The sequence below is a fragment of the Pseudonaja textilis genome, chromosome 3, assembly GCF_049901715.1.
Source record: "Pseudonaja textilis isolate UNSWEBS1 chromosome 3, rPseTex1.2, whole genome shotgun sequence".
Classification (NCBI taxonomy): Eukaryota; Metazoa; Chordata; class Lepidosauria; order Squamata; family Elapidae; genus Pseudonaja; species Pseudonaja textilis.
This window is the reverse complement of record NC_141992.1, coordinates 7,491,737-7,512,827: the sequence shown is the minus strand read 5'-3', so window position 1 is coordinate 7,512,827 and position 21,091 is coordinate 7,491,737. Positions and strand designations below refer to the sequence as shown.

General features: G+C 44.4%; 1 protein-coding gene across 4 annotated transcripts in view; it reads right to left on the bottom strand.

Moving 5' to 3' along the window:
• The window catches only part of LOC113434286 (peroxidasin homolog), a 99,390-nt gene that overhangs the window by 4,445 nt on the left and 73,854 nt on the right, over positions 1-21,091 (bottom strand). For 3 of the 4 annotated variants that reach the window (XM_087928873.1, XM_026697357.2, XM_087928874.1), the window contains 10 exons: positions 18,751-19,023; positions 16,215-16,331; positions 13,275-13,433; positions 12,438-12,550; positions 9,077-9,233; positions 7,274-7,382; positions 5,428-5,585; positions 2,190-3,693; positions 1,705-1,839; positions 578-786 (listed from right to left, as the gene is read on the bottom strand). In XM_087928873.1, the coding sequence (XP_087784999.1) occupies positions 578-786; positions 1,705-1,839; positions 2,190-3,693; positions 5,428-5,585; positions 7,274-7,382; positions 9,077-9,233; positions 12,438-12,550; positions 13,275-13,433; positions 16,215-16,331; positions 18,751-19,023 (2,934 nt within the window). The remainder of the gene's footprint in view (positions 1-577; positions 787-1,704; positions 1,840-2,189; positions 3,694-5,427; positions 5,586-7,273; positions 7,383-9,076; positions 9,234-12,437; positions 12,551-13,274; positions 13,434-16,214; positions 16,332-18,750; positions 19,024-21,091) is intronic. The other variant, XR_015742671.1, reaches the window with a different exon arrangement.

Genomic DNA, 21,091 nt, shown 5'->3' with positions numbered 1-21,091 from the left:
GCCCTCCAACGAGGAGAGCTCGAAGCAAAGCCACGGACGATCACAGACCTCGCCCAAAGGCGGAGGAATTTCAGCTGGAAGTCCATTCTTGTTTTCTTCTTACAAAGCCCATGGCTGAGCTACCAGTACTATATATCATCAGGCCTTTCTTCTCCACGTTGAAGCAGGCTATCGCTTCCATCCTCTGGATGAACATATATGAATTGTTTCCCACTTTTAAGAGACCAAGGGCAGGGCCCCAGAAACAGTGGTAACAGATCATGCTTTATGTAACAATCTCTGCCCCCCGTATCTCCCAAGCTAATTGAGGAATAAAATGTCTGCAAGAAAACAATCAAAACTCAAAAAACACCAAGGAACCCACAGTCCTCCCCCTCCCCACAATCCCCACTCCTTGCAGCCCTGATGATGTTACCTAGTTGGGTAATGAAAGGTCTGCAAGAAAATAACCAAACTCAGAGAGCACCCAGGACCCCACAAAATTAGCTTTTTTTAAAAAAAAGAAAAAGATTTTAGCTTGACAGGGCACTTTTTGGACCTATTCCAGAAAAGTGTCACCTTGCTGGGATTTCTTCACCTTCGCAGCAGTCTTTCCACAAGCGCAGATCCACCTGAGGAATTTCATTGCAGTCCACCATGCCTTGAGGGTAGGAGGCTACCTGAAAGACATCCCTCTGGAGATGCTGGATGTGGTCGCTGTTGTCACAGATGATGCGGGCCAGGGACCCCTGCTTGATTTGCGTGAGCTGGGCTGAAGTGAACACACCTGGGTTTTCATACCAAAATCTAGTGGAGAGAAGCAAAAAGGTGAGGATATGAAACATCTGGAGAACTTCAGGCCAAGCTTGAAATAACACAGAGAGAGGCAACGTTTCCCCCTATTTGCCAGTGGTAGTTAAAATCCCTAGAGGGGGCTGAGCTAAAATGTTTTAAAAGAATTTGAATCAGGTATAAGATGTTACTGTCCCTTCTCCATCAACCTTCACCTATTTGGATGGACAGCAATGTCTGCCTTTTAATTTTCTTTAAATGCTCCCTACCCTGCAGGGGCCCTGATGTAGCATAATCTATTTTGCCGCTGCTCACAAGTACGGTGAACTACCTATCATGTAACATCTTTATTTTGAAGGTTTATTTACTAAGAAGAAGATAATACAATGTCAAAATTCTGTTCTTGAATAATTCTGGAGGTCGTAGATGGGGGTCATAGATGGGGGTCATAGATGGGGGTCATAGATGGGGGGTCATAGATGGGGGTCATAGATCGAGGTGGAGTTTCTGTAGTCACAGAGGAGAGAGGGTGTCTATCTGAGGGTGTCAGTTAATTTTGGGCCTAAAGGAGCACCATTTTCCCCCTCTAGATATGCTAGGCTATATATTGCCAAGAACAAATGGAATCTCAAATATTCAAATAGGAGATAATTCATGTAAAACATGCCCTTTGCCAGGGCTGGTGAGCCTCGATCAAAGCAACAGATTTCCCAAGGAAATGGGGGAAAGACAATCTGGTATATGGGATTTAACAATAAATAAAATAATCAAATACTGTGTTTTGTTTATAATTGTTCTTCTGGATTGAAAGCCAACTAGCATGATCTTTCTGGCAAGGTTGATGGAGGTTGACTTTTAGTTCATCTGCTGCCTGCAAGCCTGAAGAAGCTGGCAGAAGCTGGGACTTGTTTCTGAGGAAAAAATGGGAATTACCTGTCTCCATCTCGGAGTCTTCTGAACTGGGTCACCAATAAGCACATGAGTGTTGGCCCTACTCTGGTTCCTGGGATAAGATCTTCTACCATCAAGGCTGGAAAGAGGTCGATATTCTTTGTAATTCCATATAAACTGCAGGAGTGGAGGAGAAAATAGATTAAGAGACATGGTGCAGATTCAGTGGAGAACAGCAAGGATTCTCATGGGGGTGAAATTTGTATCTTTCAAGAAGAGACAAGAGAAGGGAAGGTTTCAGCTTTAAGAAGTCATAACAGGTAAACCTAGCACGATATTGGAAAGATATCTTGCTTGGGATATTAGGCTGGGAGACTGACGTTGGAAAAGCATTGACACAACAAGTTGAACGGAGAAGGAGGAGGAGAAGAGATAGAGAGGGAGGAGGAGAAGGAGAAGAAAGGAGATGGAGACACAGAGTAGGAAGGAGAAGGGAGATGGAGACTTCATTGTCCATGCTCCCATACCTCCTGAGTTTCTCCCTGATCTCCAGGTTTTTAATTTCATTCCTGAGGTCATCAAACTCTTGAGCAGAGGTGAGGTTGCAGAAGACCCGGAAGTCATTGTAAGGAGGGATACCATGATCGCGTCCTCTCTGGATATTGATGGCTGCCAGGTCCAGGGATATTGAGTGCACCATTGAAAACAGCTTCTCAGTCAGCTCCATATTGAGGAGTTCAGAAGGCACCCGCATTTTCCCAGGCACCCCAAAAAGCCCACGCAGAAGGGGATCAATGCCACCCTCCTGGGTGATCCTGAATGGGGAGAAGAACGCCTTGTGAAGTGGGACATGGCCTTGCCGGATGGGCTTGAACGTTTCATTCAGTCGGTAGAGTTGCGGATGGATGAGGGTGTGGCCGAAGCGAAAAGCCGCGGTGGCAAAAACATTCAAGATGCCAGCATTGGTGGTGGGATCGTAGCCTTTGTAATCTCCCATGACCTTCATCCCAGCTTCTCCAAGGATCTTGGGAAGCCAGTGGGAATAGGTGATGTGCTGCATCAGGGCTCCCACAATCTTGCGAGCCTCATGATAGGTAGTGTCCCCATCCCAGTGAGGGTTCAAAGACTGGAGCTCCGTGGCCACCCGATTATGCTCGCGGAACCACAAGGTGTGCATGGAAGTCAATCCCAGTTGCTCGTTGGCCCGATGATCCCCAGCCAAGAAACACGGCACTGGACTTTCACTTTCATCCCGCATGCACTCAGTCGGTGGCCCAGTGGCAAAAGGCAGGAGGGGTTTTCCTGAACTCAGAGCCACCTGGCCTGACTTCAGAAGCCCGTTTTGGTTACTGAGATTCCGCAGTTCGAGAGACTCCTGTTCGGTGCTGCCATAGACATTGGAAGCATCGATGAAGGAGGTGAGGTGGTTGATCTGCTCCCGGGGGTAGACTGAGTTCAACAGCAGGGAGGTCATCCCACTGCCACACACGGGGCTGGAACGCACAAAGAACATGCACCGTCCTCGGCGTACCCGGGGGTCGTTCTTGGGGATCATAATGGAGAAGCAAGGGGGATCGTTGGTGCACACTTGACTGCATGACGCCCCATCCGAGAAACGCGCCATGCTGATCGCGGCCACTGTCTGGTCCAAGTCGTGATCCAGAAACTGCCCCCACTGCATAAGCATGTGAGTGAACTGGTCATCTGGGGTGATGGTTTCCGTGCCAATCAGGGCGGTCGAGACCAAGCGAGGCAGAGGAAGGGGGAGATCCCTGGAATCTTCCGCCACGGAGAAACCCCGAGGGAGGTTGAAGCCGTTTTGGTAAGCGGGCTTCAGTAGCCGTTGGAAGGCCGTGAGGGATGCACCCCACATGGGGTGCTGGAGGTTATTGCAAGACCCATCATGGGTTCTGTACTTCTTGTGGAAGCAGATGTCGGAGCAGTTGGGGGTGCGGCGGTGGGCGGAGCAGCCTGATAAGTTGGCAATCATGTTCAGGTAGTGAGGGGAAACTAGGTCATTGTAGCGGTAGCCTGCAAGCCAAAGTTAAAATGTTCAATTGGAGTTAGAATTAGAATCAAAGTGGATGAACTACATTTGTAATCTTCTTCTTCTTCTTTTTCTTCAGCGTTTGTCTCGCGCTCTGGCGAGGTCCGCTAGAACTACATTTGTAATAAACAATAAATGTAATAATATAGTAAATGTAATAAATAATAAATGTTTCCTGCCTTCATTATTTTTTACAAATGACTCAATCAAGGTGGCGAACATATCTAACACACCTTCTTCGTCCTATTGTCCCCACAACCACAACCGCATGAGATGAACTGGGCTGGCCCAAAGTTAGTCAGCTGGCTTTCAAGGCGGGACTAGAACTCACCATCTCTTTGTGATTGGCTCAAAGTCACCCAGTTGGCTTTCATTTTAAGGCGGGACTTGAACTCATGGTCTCCCACTATCTAGCCTTCTACATTCTGCAATCTGCTTAACTTTACTGCCAAGTCCAGCATTGTTCCTTATCTGGCGAGGGGCGGGGTGGGCCAGGATGACACTAAGGAAGATAATTTCTCACACTCATTAAGAGTAAGTTCATGAAGGCAGCATCTCTTTCAGTGGTCCGCGGTGTTTCTTCCCAGCTTCTGGGCTGTGTGAGTGTATGAGATGCAGAGGTGGCATTCAGCAGGTTCTGGACCAATTCTGGAGAACTGCTAGCAGAAATTTTGAGTAGTTTGGAGAACCGGTAGCAGAAATTTGGAGTAGTTCGGAGAACCGGTAGCAGAAATTTTGAGTAGTTCAGAATACCATCTCTGACGGGCCAGCCCCCACCTATTCTCTGCTTCCTGAGTTCCAGCTGATCGGCTGGGTCTTCTTTTGTTGCCCTGCACAGGAGAACAGAGCTGGAAAGCAGGTTAGTGGGGTGGGGAGGGAAGGGGGATTTTACAGTACATGTATATCCTTCCCCCCCCCGGAATGGGGTAGAAATGGGCATTTTACAGTCTCCTTCACCTGCCTCGCCCACCAAGCCACGCCCACAGAACCGGTAGTAAAAAAAATCAAATCCCACCACTGATGAGATGCTACCAACAGATCCATCTATGTCTATCCCAGGCATAATTTATCAGTTTATGACCACAATTGAGCCAAACATTTCTGTAGCTAAGCAAGACAGTTGTTAAGTGAGCTTTGCTCCATTTTACCACCTCTCCAGCCACAGCAGTTAAACGAATCACTGCAGTTGTTGAGTTACTAACATGGGTGTTAAGTGAATCCGCTTACCCTATTGGCGTTGCTTGCCGGAAGATTGCAAAAATTGATTACATGACACTGCAAAAGTCATAAATATGAGTCAGTTGCCAAGCTTCCAAATTTTGATCATGTGACCATGGGGATGTTGCAACGGTTATGTGAAAAATGGCCATAAGTCATTATTTTTCAGGGCTGTTGTAACTTTGAACAGTCACTAAATGAAAGGTTTGTAAGTCGAGGACTACCTGTACTAGGTCTCTAGAGGTTTGGAACGCAGCCATTCAATATTGAATGATGTAATTTATCTTTTTTTAAAAACGGCTTTCCAGATTTCATAATGGGATAATTTTAACAGCCTAAGACTCCAACAAAGGGTGTCTAGAATATAGGAAATGCCTGCTAAATTTTGCAGGAAGCAAAATTCTTCCACCACTTTGCAAGAAAAAACGAAATCAGTTTTTTTCTGTCCTGGAATTTATTATTACGACTAAAAAATGCAGGGGCAATATTCCACATTATACCTGTTCCATTCATATCCACGAATAATCCTTGCTGCACGTGATCCTGAATGAGCTGCAGGGTTCTTTCAAAGATTTCTCCAGCCCGAGCGGTCTCGATGGTATAGGGGTCCCGTGGATATCTGAAAAGGGCCAGCAATTCATTCGGTGTTTTGGGTCTCCTGTTTGGGGAGGGACAGAACGTGATTCTTTCAGTCATATCTTGCAAACTTTGGTTTCTGAATTGTTATATTTTTTCCCCAATTACATTCCTGATTGGTTGAACAGAATAGAATTCTCTATTGGCCAAGTGTGATTGGACACACAAGGAATTTGTCTTGATGCAAATACTCTCAGTGTGCCTAAAAGAAAAGAGACATTCGTCAAGAGTCAAGAATCATCAGGTCCAACACTTCATGATACTCATAGGGTACAATAAGAATAGAATGGAATGGAATGGAATGGAATGGAATGGAATGGAATGGAATGGAATGGAATAGAATAGAATAGAATAGAATAGAATAGAATAGAATAGAATAGAATAGAATAGAATAGAATAGAATTCTTTATTGGCCAAGTGTGATTGGACACACAAGGAATTTGTCTTGGTGCAAATGCTCTCAGTGTGCCTAAAAGAAAAGATACATTTGTCAAGAGTCAAGAATCATCAGGTCCAACACTTCATGATACTCATAGGGTACAATAAGAATGGAATGGAATGGAATGGAATGGAATGGAATGGAATAGAATAGAATAGAATAGAATAGAATAGAATAGAATAGAATAGAATAGAATAGAATTCTTTTTATTGGCCAAGTGTGATTGGACACACAAGGAATTTGTCTTGGTGCAAATGCTCTCAGTGTACATAAAAGAAAAGATACATTCGTCAAGAGTCAAGAATCATCAGGTCCAACACTTAATGATAGTCATAGGGTACAATAAGAATAGAGTAGAGTAGAGTAGAGTAGAATAGAATAGAATAGAATAGAATAGAATAGAATAGAATAGAATAGGGTAGGATAGGATAGGATAGAATTCTTTATTGGCCAAGTGTGATTGGACACACAAGGAATTTGTCTTGGTGCAAATGCTCTCAGTGTACATAAAAGAAAAGATACATTCATCAAGAATCAAGAATCATATGGTCCAACACTTAATGATAGTCATAAGGTACAATAAGCAATCAAATCATACTAGAAAACAGTCAATATAAATCGTAAGATACAAGCGACAAAATTACAGTCATACAGTCACAAGTGGGAGGGGATGGGTGATAAGGAGTGATGGGAAGATTAATAGTAATAGTAGTGCAGACTTTGTTCATAGTTGGACAGTTACCAATAGAAGAGAATATCCAGTCGACACACTGTTTAAATGAAAGATGGATTTATTGTAAATATAAAATAAAAAACTTATGGAAAAAAAGAGAATATCTGTAGTTCAGTGTCCAACGGTGGGGTCCTTGGTGCTCTCTGAACTTGGTTGTTTTCTTGTAGATGTTTCCCAACTATATAACTTCATAAGTGTTGGAAGTGGGGGTGTTTGCAGAGATAAGGAGAAAAAGAAGGAGGAGAAGAGGAGGAGAAGGACTGTGGTGTCTTTGGTGCTCTCTGAGCTTGGTTATTTGCTTGCAGACATTTCATTACCCAACTAGCTAAACTTTCAGTGCTTAGAAGATGCTTAGAAGGGATTGTAACAACCTCTATGTAGGACAGGCAAGAAAAACACTAACAACACATTGATGAACACCAACTAGCAGTCAGAAGACATGATGAAAGCTCCTTAATTGCACAACAATGGTCAGACTTGAGTGGGCAACCTAGATCAAATCGAGTTCAATGTGAATGAAATTCCTGATAGTCCTTACTTGCTGAACAGTTCAGTGCGTGTCGAATTGATGGCGAAATCCACACTGCTGATGGCTTCCTGGATGGAGGTGGCTACAAAGGTATCCCCGCTCCTTCTGATGTTCGTGGCTTTGTTTTCCCGGTGAGAAAAAGAAAAGAATAAGACCGTAATTAATTTAATGGGTTCATTAAAATTAAGGAAGGGCTCGTTTGACTAGCATCTCAACAACTTCAACTCCCAGAATTCCTGAGTTAACATGACTGGAGGAGGAATTCTGGGAGCTGAAGTCAACAAGTCTTAAAGCTGTCAAGTCTGAAGATCCCTGTTGTAGGTAAAGCAGGTACGCCTTGCTTACTGAATGCTTGGTGCAATGGCTGTTCAACGTTGCAACCGTTGAATAAAAAGCAACTTGGCAACCAATTCTTGCATTTATAGCCAACCTAGCATCTCATGGTCACGTGATCTCCCTTTGCGACAAACAGTTAATGGAGAAGACCACGGCAAAATTGTAATTCTTGTTCACGTGATCTTAACGTGAAAGATAACCACAATCATACAATCAAAGCCCTGCCTCTTTTTGTGCACAATCACTTACTGAAGGTCAGGTCTTCAGTTACCTTGTTGGCCACGCTCTTAACATTTTTTCCCCCCAAGTTTTATTAGATTTTTATTATTTTTAAGTATACATCAATATCAATACATGGATGTAATTCATTCTGATACAAACATCAGTAAAGATAATCATAATAGATGTTATATTAATCAAACATATAATCCTAGTATTAATAATATACATGGGGTATATTTGGAGTCATTCAATATTTCAATGTTCCATTTTAATGCCAACAATATAAGCACACGTGGTAATACTGTCTTTCAACCTCTGATCTTTTCTATCAAATTATTACTTATATTCTGTTATACAAAAAATATAACTGCTAATATTCTCCCTGTTTCTTATTTCTACCTCTATTCTAGCTCCTAATCAGGTCCATTGCTAATCCTAGTATTAATACACATGTTTACATTAAGACATAGTTCTTCATTATTTGGTTGTTCAAAGTCACAATACGTCGTTCAAGTATCACTCTTCCTATTATTTAAACATACCTAATAATACAGTACCATCTTTCAACAGTGTTGAGGTAATTCCCCGTTAGGAGAATGAGTGCATGCAGAGAGACATAGTGAGAGAAGTGTCTGAATAATACACGCACAGCACACAGCTACACTGTGCAGTTAATGTAGGTTTTTACTTTCAATAAACGTTTAAGCAAAGTCAACACAGTCCAAGTCATTCACCGGTAAAGCAGTCAGTGTTCAGTCCAGGGATAATTCCAATATCAAAGTCCAGTATCAAAAACAGTTCAGTAACAGACTTACATCAAATCCAGGAATAACAGTCAATTGGGGAAAAATGGAGGAACGGCAAAACTCTCTCCAGCAGAAGGAAACAGAGACTCACTCACACTCTCTTCCCAGGTGTCTGGCTCCGTCTTGTGGCCATTTGCAGAACCACACCCGATTGCAGTTTTTGCAATCTCTTAAAGACATAGTACTAAAATGTCTATCCTGGTTTATATATTTCCAACCCAAATAGCTGTTAGGTGACTTATATTCCTAACGAACGTCCAATCTTTTCATCTAACTCTTGCTTCATATAAAGGTGCGCATTCCTATTTCTACCTCCATTTGCCATGCTCTTAACATTTTGATGCGCCCTCTCCTTGGCAGGATGTTACAAGGGCTCTAGAACTCTCCTTCCTACCTTCCCTTCTAGGCAAAAATGAAATAAAATCAGTTTTGAAGGAAGGAGGCTTACCGATGATGGTTAGCTGCATGGCCCTGGCAGTTAACCCAGAGCTACTCCTGGCTATACATTCGTATTGTCCTTGATCTGCCAGCCCCAAATCGCGGATGGATAAAGTACCTTCCTGGCTGATGTGGAACTTGCCACTCTCTGTGATCTGAATCCTGTCCTGGGGTAGAAAAAAGGAAAGAATCTGGAGCAAGAATAGAATTTGGTCTGGTGGGGAGACCATGATCTGGTTCACAGTCATCCACCAAGGTCAAAAAAGTCAAAATGGCACCCGCAAGTAGAGCCACAAGCTCAGTTTAATGCATTACATCAACCAAGTATAAATATACGTAGCCCTCGACTTACAATCACAATTGAGCCTAAGATTTCTCTGGCTAAACGAGACACTTGTTAAAGTGAGTTTTGTCCCATTTTATGACCGTCCTTGCCACAGTTGTTAAGTGAATCACTGCAGTGAATAGTAATCCAGTTGTTAAGTGAATCTGGCTTCTCCATTGACTTTGTGTGAGAAGGGGGATCACATGACCCTAGGACACAGCAATGGTCATAAGTATGAGTCACTTGCCAAGCATCTGAATATTGATCACAGGGGGTGGGCTGCTACAAAGTGTGAAAAATGGTCAAAAGCCACTTTTTTCAGTGCCGTTGTAACTTTGAACGGTCACTAAATGAACTGCTGTAAGTCAAGGACTACCGGTATAAAATGGGTGGCCATATAAATGTTTTAAAAATAAATCCACTATAATTATTTTTGGGACCCTCCTGGCTCTAATCTTGAGATAATATGGAGTCTTGAACTGATAACTCTGGCCAGACCTGTCTTCCTTTGAGCCAAACACAACTGACAGGGATACTTTTAAAATTTAATTATATAGATACTTTCATTTTCTTGCATATCAGTGCTCATCTTCCTCTTCCCTGTCTAAAAAGCAGCCGCAGGATTTCCTGTGGGTGTCCTATCCAGGTTTAATGTGCAATCCTGCCAGACTTTTGGCAAAATCAGTCCAGGATGGCAAGGGACTAGCCCACACTGAATTTCAGCTTGCATAAGTGTGTCCCAAGTCGTTAAACTGAAACAAGAGGTTAGGGTTAGGGCACGGGTGGGATGCAAATATTTTTGATACTGGTTCCGTGGGCGTGGCTAGGTGGGCATGGCCACGGGACTGGGTGGGCGTGGCTTCTTTTTGTGTGTGTGTTCAGCACCCTTCCCCCAGTGGTCCATTTTTTCCTTTTGCTTCCTGGGCCACAGGAAGCTTCCTGGGGGAGCGTTTTTGCTCCCAAGAGCAACAACTGGACGTAGCAGTAAGACAGCAAGGGAGAATCCCGGCATATCTGATCATTGGAACAGCTGTGTGTCAGCAGGAAATAACAAAAAAGAAATACCGGTTTAGTCTAATCATAGATTAAACATGTTTCACTACCGGTTCATGCGAACCGGGCTGAACCAGTAGAATCCCACCCCTGGGTGAGGGCTAGGGGTTAACAGCAGCAACTTTAAAACACCCGGGTTGTGCAGCTCTGACACACCGGCAACTGTGTTTCCTGAACGTGACCAGTAGATGTCACTAAAGGTACTATATATTTAAGGAGCACAAAAAATACTATGCATTACAGATAGTCCTCGATTTACAACCGTTTGTTTAGTGGCCGTTCAAGGTTATAATGGCACTGGGAAAAAGTGACTTATGACCATTTTTCACATTTATGACCGTTGCAGCATCCCCATGGTCACGTGATCAACATTCAGAGGTTGGCAACTGACCTGTTATTGATGACGATTGCATTGTCCCAGGCTCAAGTGATCCCCTTTTGCGTCCTTCTGACAAGCAAAGTCAATGGGGGAGCCGGATTCACTTAACAATGGTGTCACTAACTTAATAGCTATAGTGATTCACTTAACAACCATGGCAAGAAATGTCTTAACATAGAACAAAACTCACTTAACAAATGACCCGCTTAACAACAAAAAAGTTTGGGTCTTCCTCTGAGGCAAACTTAACTTACATGGACACTTTTAAATATTTAATTATATAGATGCTGTCATGCCCCTGGTGGAGACTGACTCTGAGGGAGAGGAGGAACAGGCAACAGGGAGTGGAAGTGTGGCTCTGGAGTTGGGGAGGAGGCTGGGGAAGGGCAGAGGCCGGCTGGGCAGTCAGAGGAGGACCCAGGTCCATCCCCTCTCCATCCTAGGGCATGCAGGGAGGAGAGGATAAAGGAGAGACATGGTCTATGGGGAAGGAAAGGGCCTTGATCCTCTACATGGGCTGCAGCTGTGACAACTGAATAAGAGAACGGACGTGCGTAGGGGCCAGTGCTGGAAACAAAGCATGGAAATATCTCTAGTTTATTGTTCCTCTCTAAGTTTGGCGTCTTTCCCAGTGTGTTCTGATATCTGTGGACATCTTCAAGCCTTTATCTTGCTTAGTTTGTATTGTTTTTTACTCTTTATAATTTAAACGGCATCTCTTCCTCCTTGTAACTGCTTGTGTGGGAATTTTTTTTGTCTCCAATCAAGGATATTTGGAGCTTGGAAGCAAAGTGAAGGAATAAAAGGGGCTTTACCTGTTTTTCATGACTGGTTATTTTGTATCCCACCCTGGGTCGTCACAGACGCTTTCATTTTCTTGACAAAAATGAAATAAACTATCTCCCACACCCTTCTTTCTCTTCCCTATCTAAAAAAACAGCCCCAGGATTTCCTGGTAGTGTCCTATCCAGATTTAACGTGCAATCCTGCCAGACTTTTTGCAATATCAGTCAAGGCAAGCACTGTCATAAAATGGCCCAAAATTTGCTTAACAATTGTCTGGTTTAGCTACAGAAATGTTGGCTCAACTGGGGTCGTAAGTCAAAGATTACCTCTATATCAGTATTTCTTAACCTCTATAGCTTTAAGATGGGTGGACTTCAACTCCCAGAATTCCCCAGCTAGCATTTCTGAAGGCACCAGGCTAGAAACCAGGAGAATGTGAGTTCTAGTCCCACCTTAGGCATGAAAGCTGATTGAGTGACTCTAAGCCAATCACAGAAGACTTGTGAGTTCTGGTCCTGCCTCAGGCACCAAAACTGGCTAGATGACTTTGGCTAGATGACTCTCAGCACAACCCACCTCACAGGACTGTTGTTGTGGCAACAATGGGACGAAGGAGGAGGATTAGATATATTTGCTGCCTTGAGTTGTTTATAAAAGCAATAAACGGTGGGATATAATTTAAATAAATAAAATAGAGAGGCAAACAGAATTTGCTCCTCCTTCAAAATAAGACATCCCCATTTAACCTCAGAAGCCCACACACTCGATGTCCCCCAGCCATCGAGACGAAAGGTGATCCTGCTTGTGTTAAGTGATAAACCATCTGACCTTTGCCCATGTTATCGTTGGCTGTGGGTTCCCTTGGGCGGTACAAGGGATCTCAATGTCTTGGCCGACTTCTGCAACCGTATCTTGAGGCGGATGAAGAAATACGGGCATAACTGTTTAGGAAAGAGAGAACGGGGAGTGAAAGCACAGAGTCAGGTTTAACCGGTGGCATGACTGGTCTCCAGAAGTTGTGGGTGCTCCATCACTGGAGGCTTTTAAGAAGAGACTGGACAGCCATTTGTCTGGAATGGTGTAGGCAGGGTCTCCTGCTAGAGCAGGGGGGTGGACTAGAAGACCTCTGAGGTCCCTTCCAACTCTGTTATACTGTATTCTGCATTTAATTGGGGAATAGAAGTTAAGGGAAGACTTGTCTTCCAGATGGGTTGGCCATGACCGTTGTTGAACTGCAAACGTTCTGGAGAATGCTAGGTTGGGGAAGACCCATTTCAAGGCCAATTCAGATTCTATCAGTACCTGAAATTCTTCTTGCCGCTTGACGACAGGAACAGAAGCGAGAGGGTGGGATTCTCAGGGGACTTGGGAGGCACTGGGGGAATTCAAGTGAGCCTGGGAAAGTTCCTACACTTCAAGGTCACGTTCTGATAACTTTTCGAACGGTGTGGACTGTTTCTCAAAACACGAAGGACGTGTTGGATCGATGGACAATGGATAGTGGGTGGGTGGGAGAGCTAACGGGAAAAGGGGGAATTTACCTAGGCTTTTTTCCACGGGAACCTTTAGAACTGGCTTTGCTTCTTCTGTGCCTATATGGATCTATCAGTAAAGGGCAGAAGGAAACCAACTGGCTGGAGAAGATGAGATCAGGAAGACACTTACCACGTGGGGTGACCTTGAGGTTTGCAGAAAATCTCTGGGCTCCAACTGCATTGATAGCATGGCACTCATAGTGGCCTTGATCGTGAAGGGACACTTCGACCATCTGCAGGGTTCCCGTGGAGAGGACGCTGTATCTCCAACTGTTTGGTAACGGACCACCTACGAACAAGAGTGACCAACACGGTGTTGCTGAAGAAATCCTCCCATGAACTTTGACCTTCACAAAGGGATGGAGAAGTCGTAAAGGTGCTTTTTCGAAAGGCAACTGGACTTTGTTTATTTTCGTGAAGACGTTTCGCTTCTCATCCAAGAAGTCTCTTCGGTTCCGGCAGTCAGAACCGAAGAAGCTTCTTGGATGAGAAGCGAAACGTCTTCAAGGAAAAACAAAGTCCACTTGCCTTTTGAAAAAGCATCTTTAACCTGGGTGACTGAGAATCTCCATAAGATGGGCAAGCTTTCCTTGAAACCAGTTGGGTCCAGTTGATGAGAATGGATCGTTAATTTTAAGGTGTTCACCCTGGATTTCTTTCAATGTGAGGAACATCACACTGGGCCTTGATGCTGAGCCTCCAAGTCCAACTGTAACTCTCCTTTGATCTTCTTCTCCAAGAAGCAATGGTGCTCTTCCAAGGTTGCAAGCAGAGGTGGGTATTCAGCAGGTTCTGGCTAGTTCTGGAGAACCGGTAGCAGAAATTTTGAGTAGTCCGGAGAACCGGCAAATGCCACCTCTGACTGGAGATTTTACAGTATCCTTCCCCTGTCACACCTACCAAGCCACGCCCACAGAACCAGTAGTAAAAAAATTTGAATCCCACCACTGGTTGCAAAGTATTTTCTAGATAAATATGGATTAATTGGGGGGTGAAAAGGGAAAAAAATACTGCAAATGGTCTTCTGAACTTGAGACAGGGGAAAGAGAGAGAGCAGGAGTGGACTAATCAGTTATTGGAACTAGCTACTAGAAATGCCTACTTTAGTCTCTAAGCTTGGCAACTTTAAGACTTTGCGGGCTGAGAAATTCTGGGAATTGAAGTCCATATGTCTTAAAGCGCACAAGTCTTAAAGTTGCCAAGGTTGGAGACTCCTGCTTTAGATGATGCCCTTGTTTGAAAGTTAGGAGGATGGACAATATTCTTTGGAGATGCTGGTGGAAATTAAGAGGAGAGGTGAAAGACCTGGAAACCTGAAATCAAGTCCTATAAGGAATAGTTGAAAAGGTTATATTAAGTAAAAGGGTATATGCAACACTTATAGTAGGGTTTCTAAAGTGTATACTAGAAGCGTCTAACCTTAGCAAGTTTAAGACTTGTGGACTTCAAATTTAAGATTTGTGGACTACAACTTTAAGACTTAGAGACTTCAGCTCCCAGAATTCTTCAACTAGCATGGTTGACTGAGGGATTCTGAGAATTGAAGTCCAGAAGTCTTTAAAACGTCCAGGGTTGGACACCCTTGGTTATCTTACTTCACTGAGTGTGTAGATCTTTCTTTGAAGTATGCCTACTTGTTAATTTTGGACCCCCACCCATGTGTGCTCAGAAAAGTTTGTCTTTTAAAAGATTTTCCTGGTTTGCTACTTATTTGTGTGGTTTAATTAGTTTAGCCTGGTTGCCAAAATTATCAGCTGAAAGAAGTTAAGTGATCTTTGCAAAACTGTATTTGTTTAGTTTGTAATGTAGGGTAGTTTCCCAGTTTTGGTTGCTTGGACTTCATGTTACTAATTAAAAGGAGAGTCAAAGGCAGTGCAGGCCTAAAATTAGTCTGGGATCTAATTTCTTCCCACACCTTTCCTTAGAACAGCATTTCTCATCCTCAGCATTCTTAACATGCTGACAAGGGAATTCTTGAAGCTGAAGTCCTTCATGATATAAAAAAGATGTTGAGATTCTAGAAAAAATGCAGAGAAGAGCAACCAGGATGATTAGGGGACTGGAGGCTCAAACATATGAAGAATGGTTAGAGGAACTGGGCCTGGCTAGTCTAGGGAAGAGAAGGAGCAGGGGAGACAGGATAGCAGTCTTCCAATATCTGAGGGGCGGCCCCAGAGAGGAGGAAGAGGTCAAGCTATTTTCTAAAGCACCTGAAGGCCAGACAAGGAACGATGGATGGAAACCGAACAAGGAGAGATTCAACCTGGAAATAAGGAGAAACTTTCTGACAGTGAGAACAATCAACCCATGGAACAGAAGTTGCCTTCGGAAGTTGTGGGAGCACCATCACTTGGGACTTTCAAGAAGAGACTGGACTGCCATTTGTCAGAAATGGTGTAGGGTCTCCCACTTGGGTGGGTGGTTGGGCTAGATGACCTACAAGATCCTTTTCAACTCTGATTATCTGTTAACTGTTACACAAAACAGGTGGGAAGGTTCGACATATTCTCCAAAACACCTGAAGGCAGGACAAGAAACAATAGATGGTAACTAAGGAGGGAAGCAACCTAGAACAAAGGAGGAATTTCCTGACAGAACCATTAATCAGTACTCCATCACTGAAGGCTTTCAAGAAGAGATTGGACAACCACCTGTCTGGAATGGTATAAGGCCAGGAACCGGAAGAGCAGCACGCAGGAGCACTGGAAACTGGAAGAGCAGTTCCCCGGTGCGCTTCCGGTTTCCAGCGCATGCATGCATGCTGACCACCTGGTCTTCCAGTTTCTGGCACGCAGAAGAGCAATGGGCAAGAGCTGGTGTGCCCAAAGAGATGGCTCTACATGCCACTTCCGGCACGCATGCCATAGGTTTGCCATTATGGGTTATAGGGTCTCCTAATTGAGCAGCGGGGTTGGACTAGAAGACATCCAAGGTTCCTTCCAACTCTGTTGTTCTGTTAAAGTTGCTGAAGTTGAGAAACACAGTTTCTAGCCCAATCTTGGTGGTCTCTTTCAGCTCATGATTCGATGACTCTAAATCCTTACAGAAGACAGCAATGCCAAGAAAATACCTTCTTTTGTCCAAGATATGGCTGGGCGAGGATGTCCATCCGCAGAGCAGGGCAGGTCCACATTTTGACCCTCAGTCACGGTCTGATCATTGGGAGCTATCAAAAATCTGGGGGTATCTGCAGGAGGAAAAGAAGGAAAAGAGACATCTTCTACAAGATGCGTGGGAATGCGCAACCTCCTTTTCACCAAGCATCACATTAAAACCCCGGAGAAAAATTGAGAAGACCAGACTGGCTGGGGAATTCTGGGAGTTGAATGCCACACCTCTTCTCAGGGATGAGCTTGACAAACATTAAATTATACTTGAAAATTAGCAGGAGGGGGTTTCCTAGTTGAGGTAAGTATCAGTCTCAGGTTGTGGGTTGCATTCACACAATCAAGGGTCCATCTCTTTTATACTACACAGGGTGGGTGTTTATTGCCCTCATCCTGGCACCATCTTGATTTTTCTCGACTTCCTCTGGCATCACCCCTGTTCTCTGTGGCAATTTTGCCAGTTGTGTTGAAACGAGATGTGTCACGGATTGAATCTTTATATGAACAATCAGGTCATGGATGGGCAAGATTTGGAACTAATTCATTGCTGTTCTTTGTCCCCTATCAGCATTTGAATAGCAGTAGCCCTTAGACTTATATACCGCTTTATAGTGCTTTCTAGCCCTCTCTAAGCGGTTTACAGAGTCAGCCTCTTGTCTCCAGTAATCTGTGTCCTCATTTTACCCACCTTGAAAAGATGAAAGGCTGAGTCAATCTTGAGCAGGTCAGGATCAAACTGCTGGCAGTTGGCAGACTTAACCTGCAATGCTACATTCCTTCCTTCCTTCCTTCCTTCCTTCCTTCCTTCCTTCCTTTCCACTTAGCAATAGCACTGAGACTTATATACCACTTATATACTTCTTATATACCTCTGAGGACTATATACCGCTTTATAGTGCTTTTACAGCCTTCTCTAAGCGGTTTAAAGAGTCAGCCTATGGCCCCCAACAATTTTGGGTCCTCATTTTACCCACCTTGGAAGGACGAAAGGCTGAGTCAACCTTGAGCCTAGTGAGATTTGAACTGCCAAATTGCAGGCAGCCGGCAGGCAGCAGAAGTAGCCTGCAGTAATGCACTGTACCACCAAATCGTCTTTTTTTGATAAGGACCCAAGGGGGGAGATTTTTAAAATTTTTAAAAAATAATTTCAGGTACCCCTGGACTTACAACCATTCGTTTAGAAATCTTTCGAAGTTACATTGGCACTGAAAACCATGACTTACAACTGGTCCTCCCACTTTCATCCTGCAGAATTTCCACAGCATTTCAAACTCCTCTAGTCCATTGGCAAACAATGTATATTTACAATGGTCACAGTGTCCTGAGGTCATATAATCGCCGTTTGGGACCTTCCCAGCTGGCTTCCAACAAGCAAAATCAATGGGGGAGGGGAGCAGAGTTCACTTAACAACCGTATGATTCACTTAACAACTGCAGTGATTTGCTTAGCAACCCGTGAGAAAATAAGTTGTAGAAGCAAGACATAATTCACTTAAGAAGCATTGTGTTTAGCAATGGAAATTCTAGTCCCAATTATGTTCTAAAGCAAGGATTACTTGCAGAATCTATAAATGAACAGAACTAGCTTACATCTAGGCGGTGCAACTTTCAAGTTAATCTTTTTTTTTCTTTTCACGCTCAATTACAGGTTGTCCTCGACTCACAACCACGAGTGACCTCAAAATTTCTATTGCTAAGCAAGACAGTAGTGAAGTGAGTTTTGCCCAGGGCTGGGCTGCTGGGGGTTCGCAGGGGTTTGGGGGAGCCCCTAGCTAAGATTCTGTGCAGTTTGGAGAACCCCCAAATCCCACTCCTGGCTGGCCCCACCCACTCTGCCCCTCCCCTCCCAGGAGTCCCATGTAACCTGTTTTGGATGCAGGTAAGTGCAGGGCACGTGAGGAGACTCGGTGAGGGCGAAAAACGGGCCTCCCGGAAGTTCGGGAAGGCCGGAAATGGGCCTGTTTCTGGCCTCCAGAGAGCCTCCGGAGCCCGGGGGGCTGTTTTCGCCCTCCCAGTCTCAAGGAAAGCCTCTGGAGGCCAGGGAGGACAAAAACAGCCCCCTCCCTGCTGTGGTGCAGGAGGCCCGACTAGGCCACTCCCACCATGGCCACGTCCCCCCAGCAACCAGCCAGGGAACCCCTTGCTAATATTTTTGACGTGCACCCCTGGTTTTGCCCCATTTTACAACCTTTCTTGCTACCGGTGTTAAGTGAATCAATGCAGTTGTTCAGTTAGTAACCCGGTTGTTGAGCGATTCTGGCTTCCCCGTTGACTTTGCCATGACCCCAGGACACTGCGCCTGTCATAAATATGAGTCAGCGTCCAAGCGTCTGAATTTTGCTCACATGACCACGGGGACGCTACAACGGTCGTGTGGAAAACGGTCGTGTCACTTTTTCTTCAAGGGCCTTTGCAGCTTTGAAACGGTCGCTTAAACGAGGACTAGGCTTTTGGTCTAATTTATCACCTAAATTTGGCCGATAATAGTCTCACAGCTACCTTGCACGATGATGTTTGCCGTTGCCGTAATGGATCCTTCCCTGTTGGAGGCTTTGCAGCTGTATTTGCCTTCATCCGACAAAGTGACATTTTGGATATAGAGGCCGCCCGAGCTGGTGATGTTGAAGCGCGGATTTTGGGGCAGGGCTGACCCTGAGCTCAGCATCCAGACAACGTGAGGCAGAGGGTGTCCAGACACCCCACACTCCAGAGTCACGCTTTCCCCCACCAGGACCTCTGTGTTTTGGGGACGGATGACAAAACTAGGTTTGGCTGAAAACATAAAGGACAGAAAAAGGCTCGGTTAATAAACAAACTCAAACCATTTCGCAATATTCCAACTGAGTATAGCAGAGGTCTTGAAACTTGGCCACTTTTAAGACTGGTGGACTTCAACTCCCAGAATTCTCCTGCCAGCATAGCGGGAGTTGAAGTCCGCCAGTCTTAAAAGTGGCCAAGTTTCAAGACCTCTGCAGTATAGAATGACAGAGTTAGAAGGGATCTTGGAGGTCTTCTAGTCCAACCCCCTCTGCTCAAGCAGGAGAACCTACACTAGTGATTCTCAATCTTTTCTTCAGCATGGTCCCCCTCCCTTAAATATCTTTTGTGGCCATGGACCATAGCCATCCCCACTCCTCCAAAAAAATCTAACTCAAGATTTAAATCATAACATTTTTTAAAGCCTTGAAGGACCCTCGGTGACGACTTCATGGGCCCCCAGACCACATGTTGAGAACAACTGGCCTCTACCATTCCAGACCACCTCAAGGGATGGAGCACCCACAAATTCTGGAAGCATGCTGATCCATGGATGAATTGTTCTCATCTCACGGTCGGGAAATTTCTCCTTAATTCTAGGTTGAATCTCCCTTTGATAAGTTTCCATCTATGACTTCTTGTCCTGCCTTCATCAGGAGCTTTGGAGAAGAGGTTGATTGTCCTCCTCTTTGTGACAGCCCGTCAAACATTGGAAGACTGCTATCATGCCAACCCAATCCTTCTCTTGGATAGGCTAGGCATACCTAGTTCCTTCCTAACCCTCAAAACGACACTATAGAGCCCTGCACACCAGAACAACTAGACACAAGGAGTTTTTTCCTGAATGCCATCACTCTGCTAACAAATAATTCCCTCAACACTGTCCAACTATTTACTAAGTCTGCACTACTATTACTATTAATCTTCCCATCACTCCTTATCATCCATCCTCTCCCACTTGTGACTGTATGACTGGAACTTTGTCGCTTGTATCCTTACGATTTATATTGACTGTTTCCTAGTATGATTTGATTGCTTATTGTACCCTGTGACTATCATTAAGTGTTGTACCTGATGAGTCTTGACTCTTGACGAATCTTTTCTTTTATGTACCCTGAGAGCATTTGCACCAAGACAAATTCCTTGTGTGTCCAATCACACTTGGCCAATAAAGAACTCATTCATTCATTCATTCAATCAATCAATCAATCAATCATTGTATGATTTAGCCTCCAGGCCCGATAATCTTTGTCGCTCTTCTCTGCACTCTTTCTCAACATCTTTTTTGTATCATGGTGACCACAAGTGGATGCAGTATTCCAAGTGTGGCCTTACCAAGGCATTATAAAGTGATATTAGCTCTTCACATGATCTTGATTCTGTCCCTGTATTAATGCAGGCTATAACTGTGTTGGCTTTTTGGGCAGCTGCAGCACACGGCTGGCTCATATTTAAGTGGCTGTTCACCAGGACTTCTAGACCCGTCTCACAAGTTGCTGCTATTGAACCAGGTGTCACCTATTCTATATCTGTGCTGTGCCTTTGGTTTTTCTTGCCTGAAAATGAAGCAAAAAGCACTGTATTAAAGTGTTTTATTAGAGCGCCAGTTTGGTGTGGGAGATGGTGAGTTCTAGTCCTTTTTGGGGCATGGAGTCAATTGGGTGACTTTGGGTCAGTTCTTCTCTCTCAGCCTTAGGAACAAGACGGCTATGGCAAACCGCTTTTGAAAATTTTGTTGAGAAAACTTGGATGGGATTATTTTGAGCTTGGTTATAACATGACATACAAATATCGCACCTGTGTTTTCTTAGTTCAAGTTTAGGATTTTGGCCTGTCTGTGTGAATCTAGCTTGACACCACCACTTGTAGCCTGAGTCAAAGCAGTGGTGGGATTCAATTTTTTTTACTATTGGCTCTGTGAGCGTGGTGGGTGTGGCCTGGCCTGGTGGGCGTGGCTTGGTGGGAGTGGCAGAGAAAGGATACTGCAAAATCCCCACTCCCTCTCCACCCCACTAACCTGCTTTCCAGCTCTGTTCTCCTGTGCAGGGCAACCAAAGGAGATCCAGCTGATCAGCTGGGACTC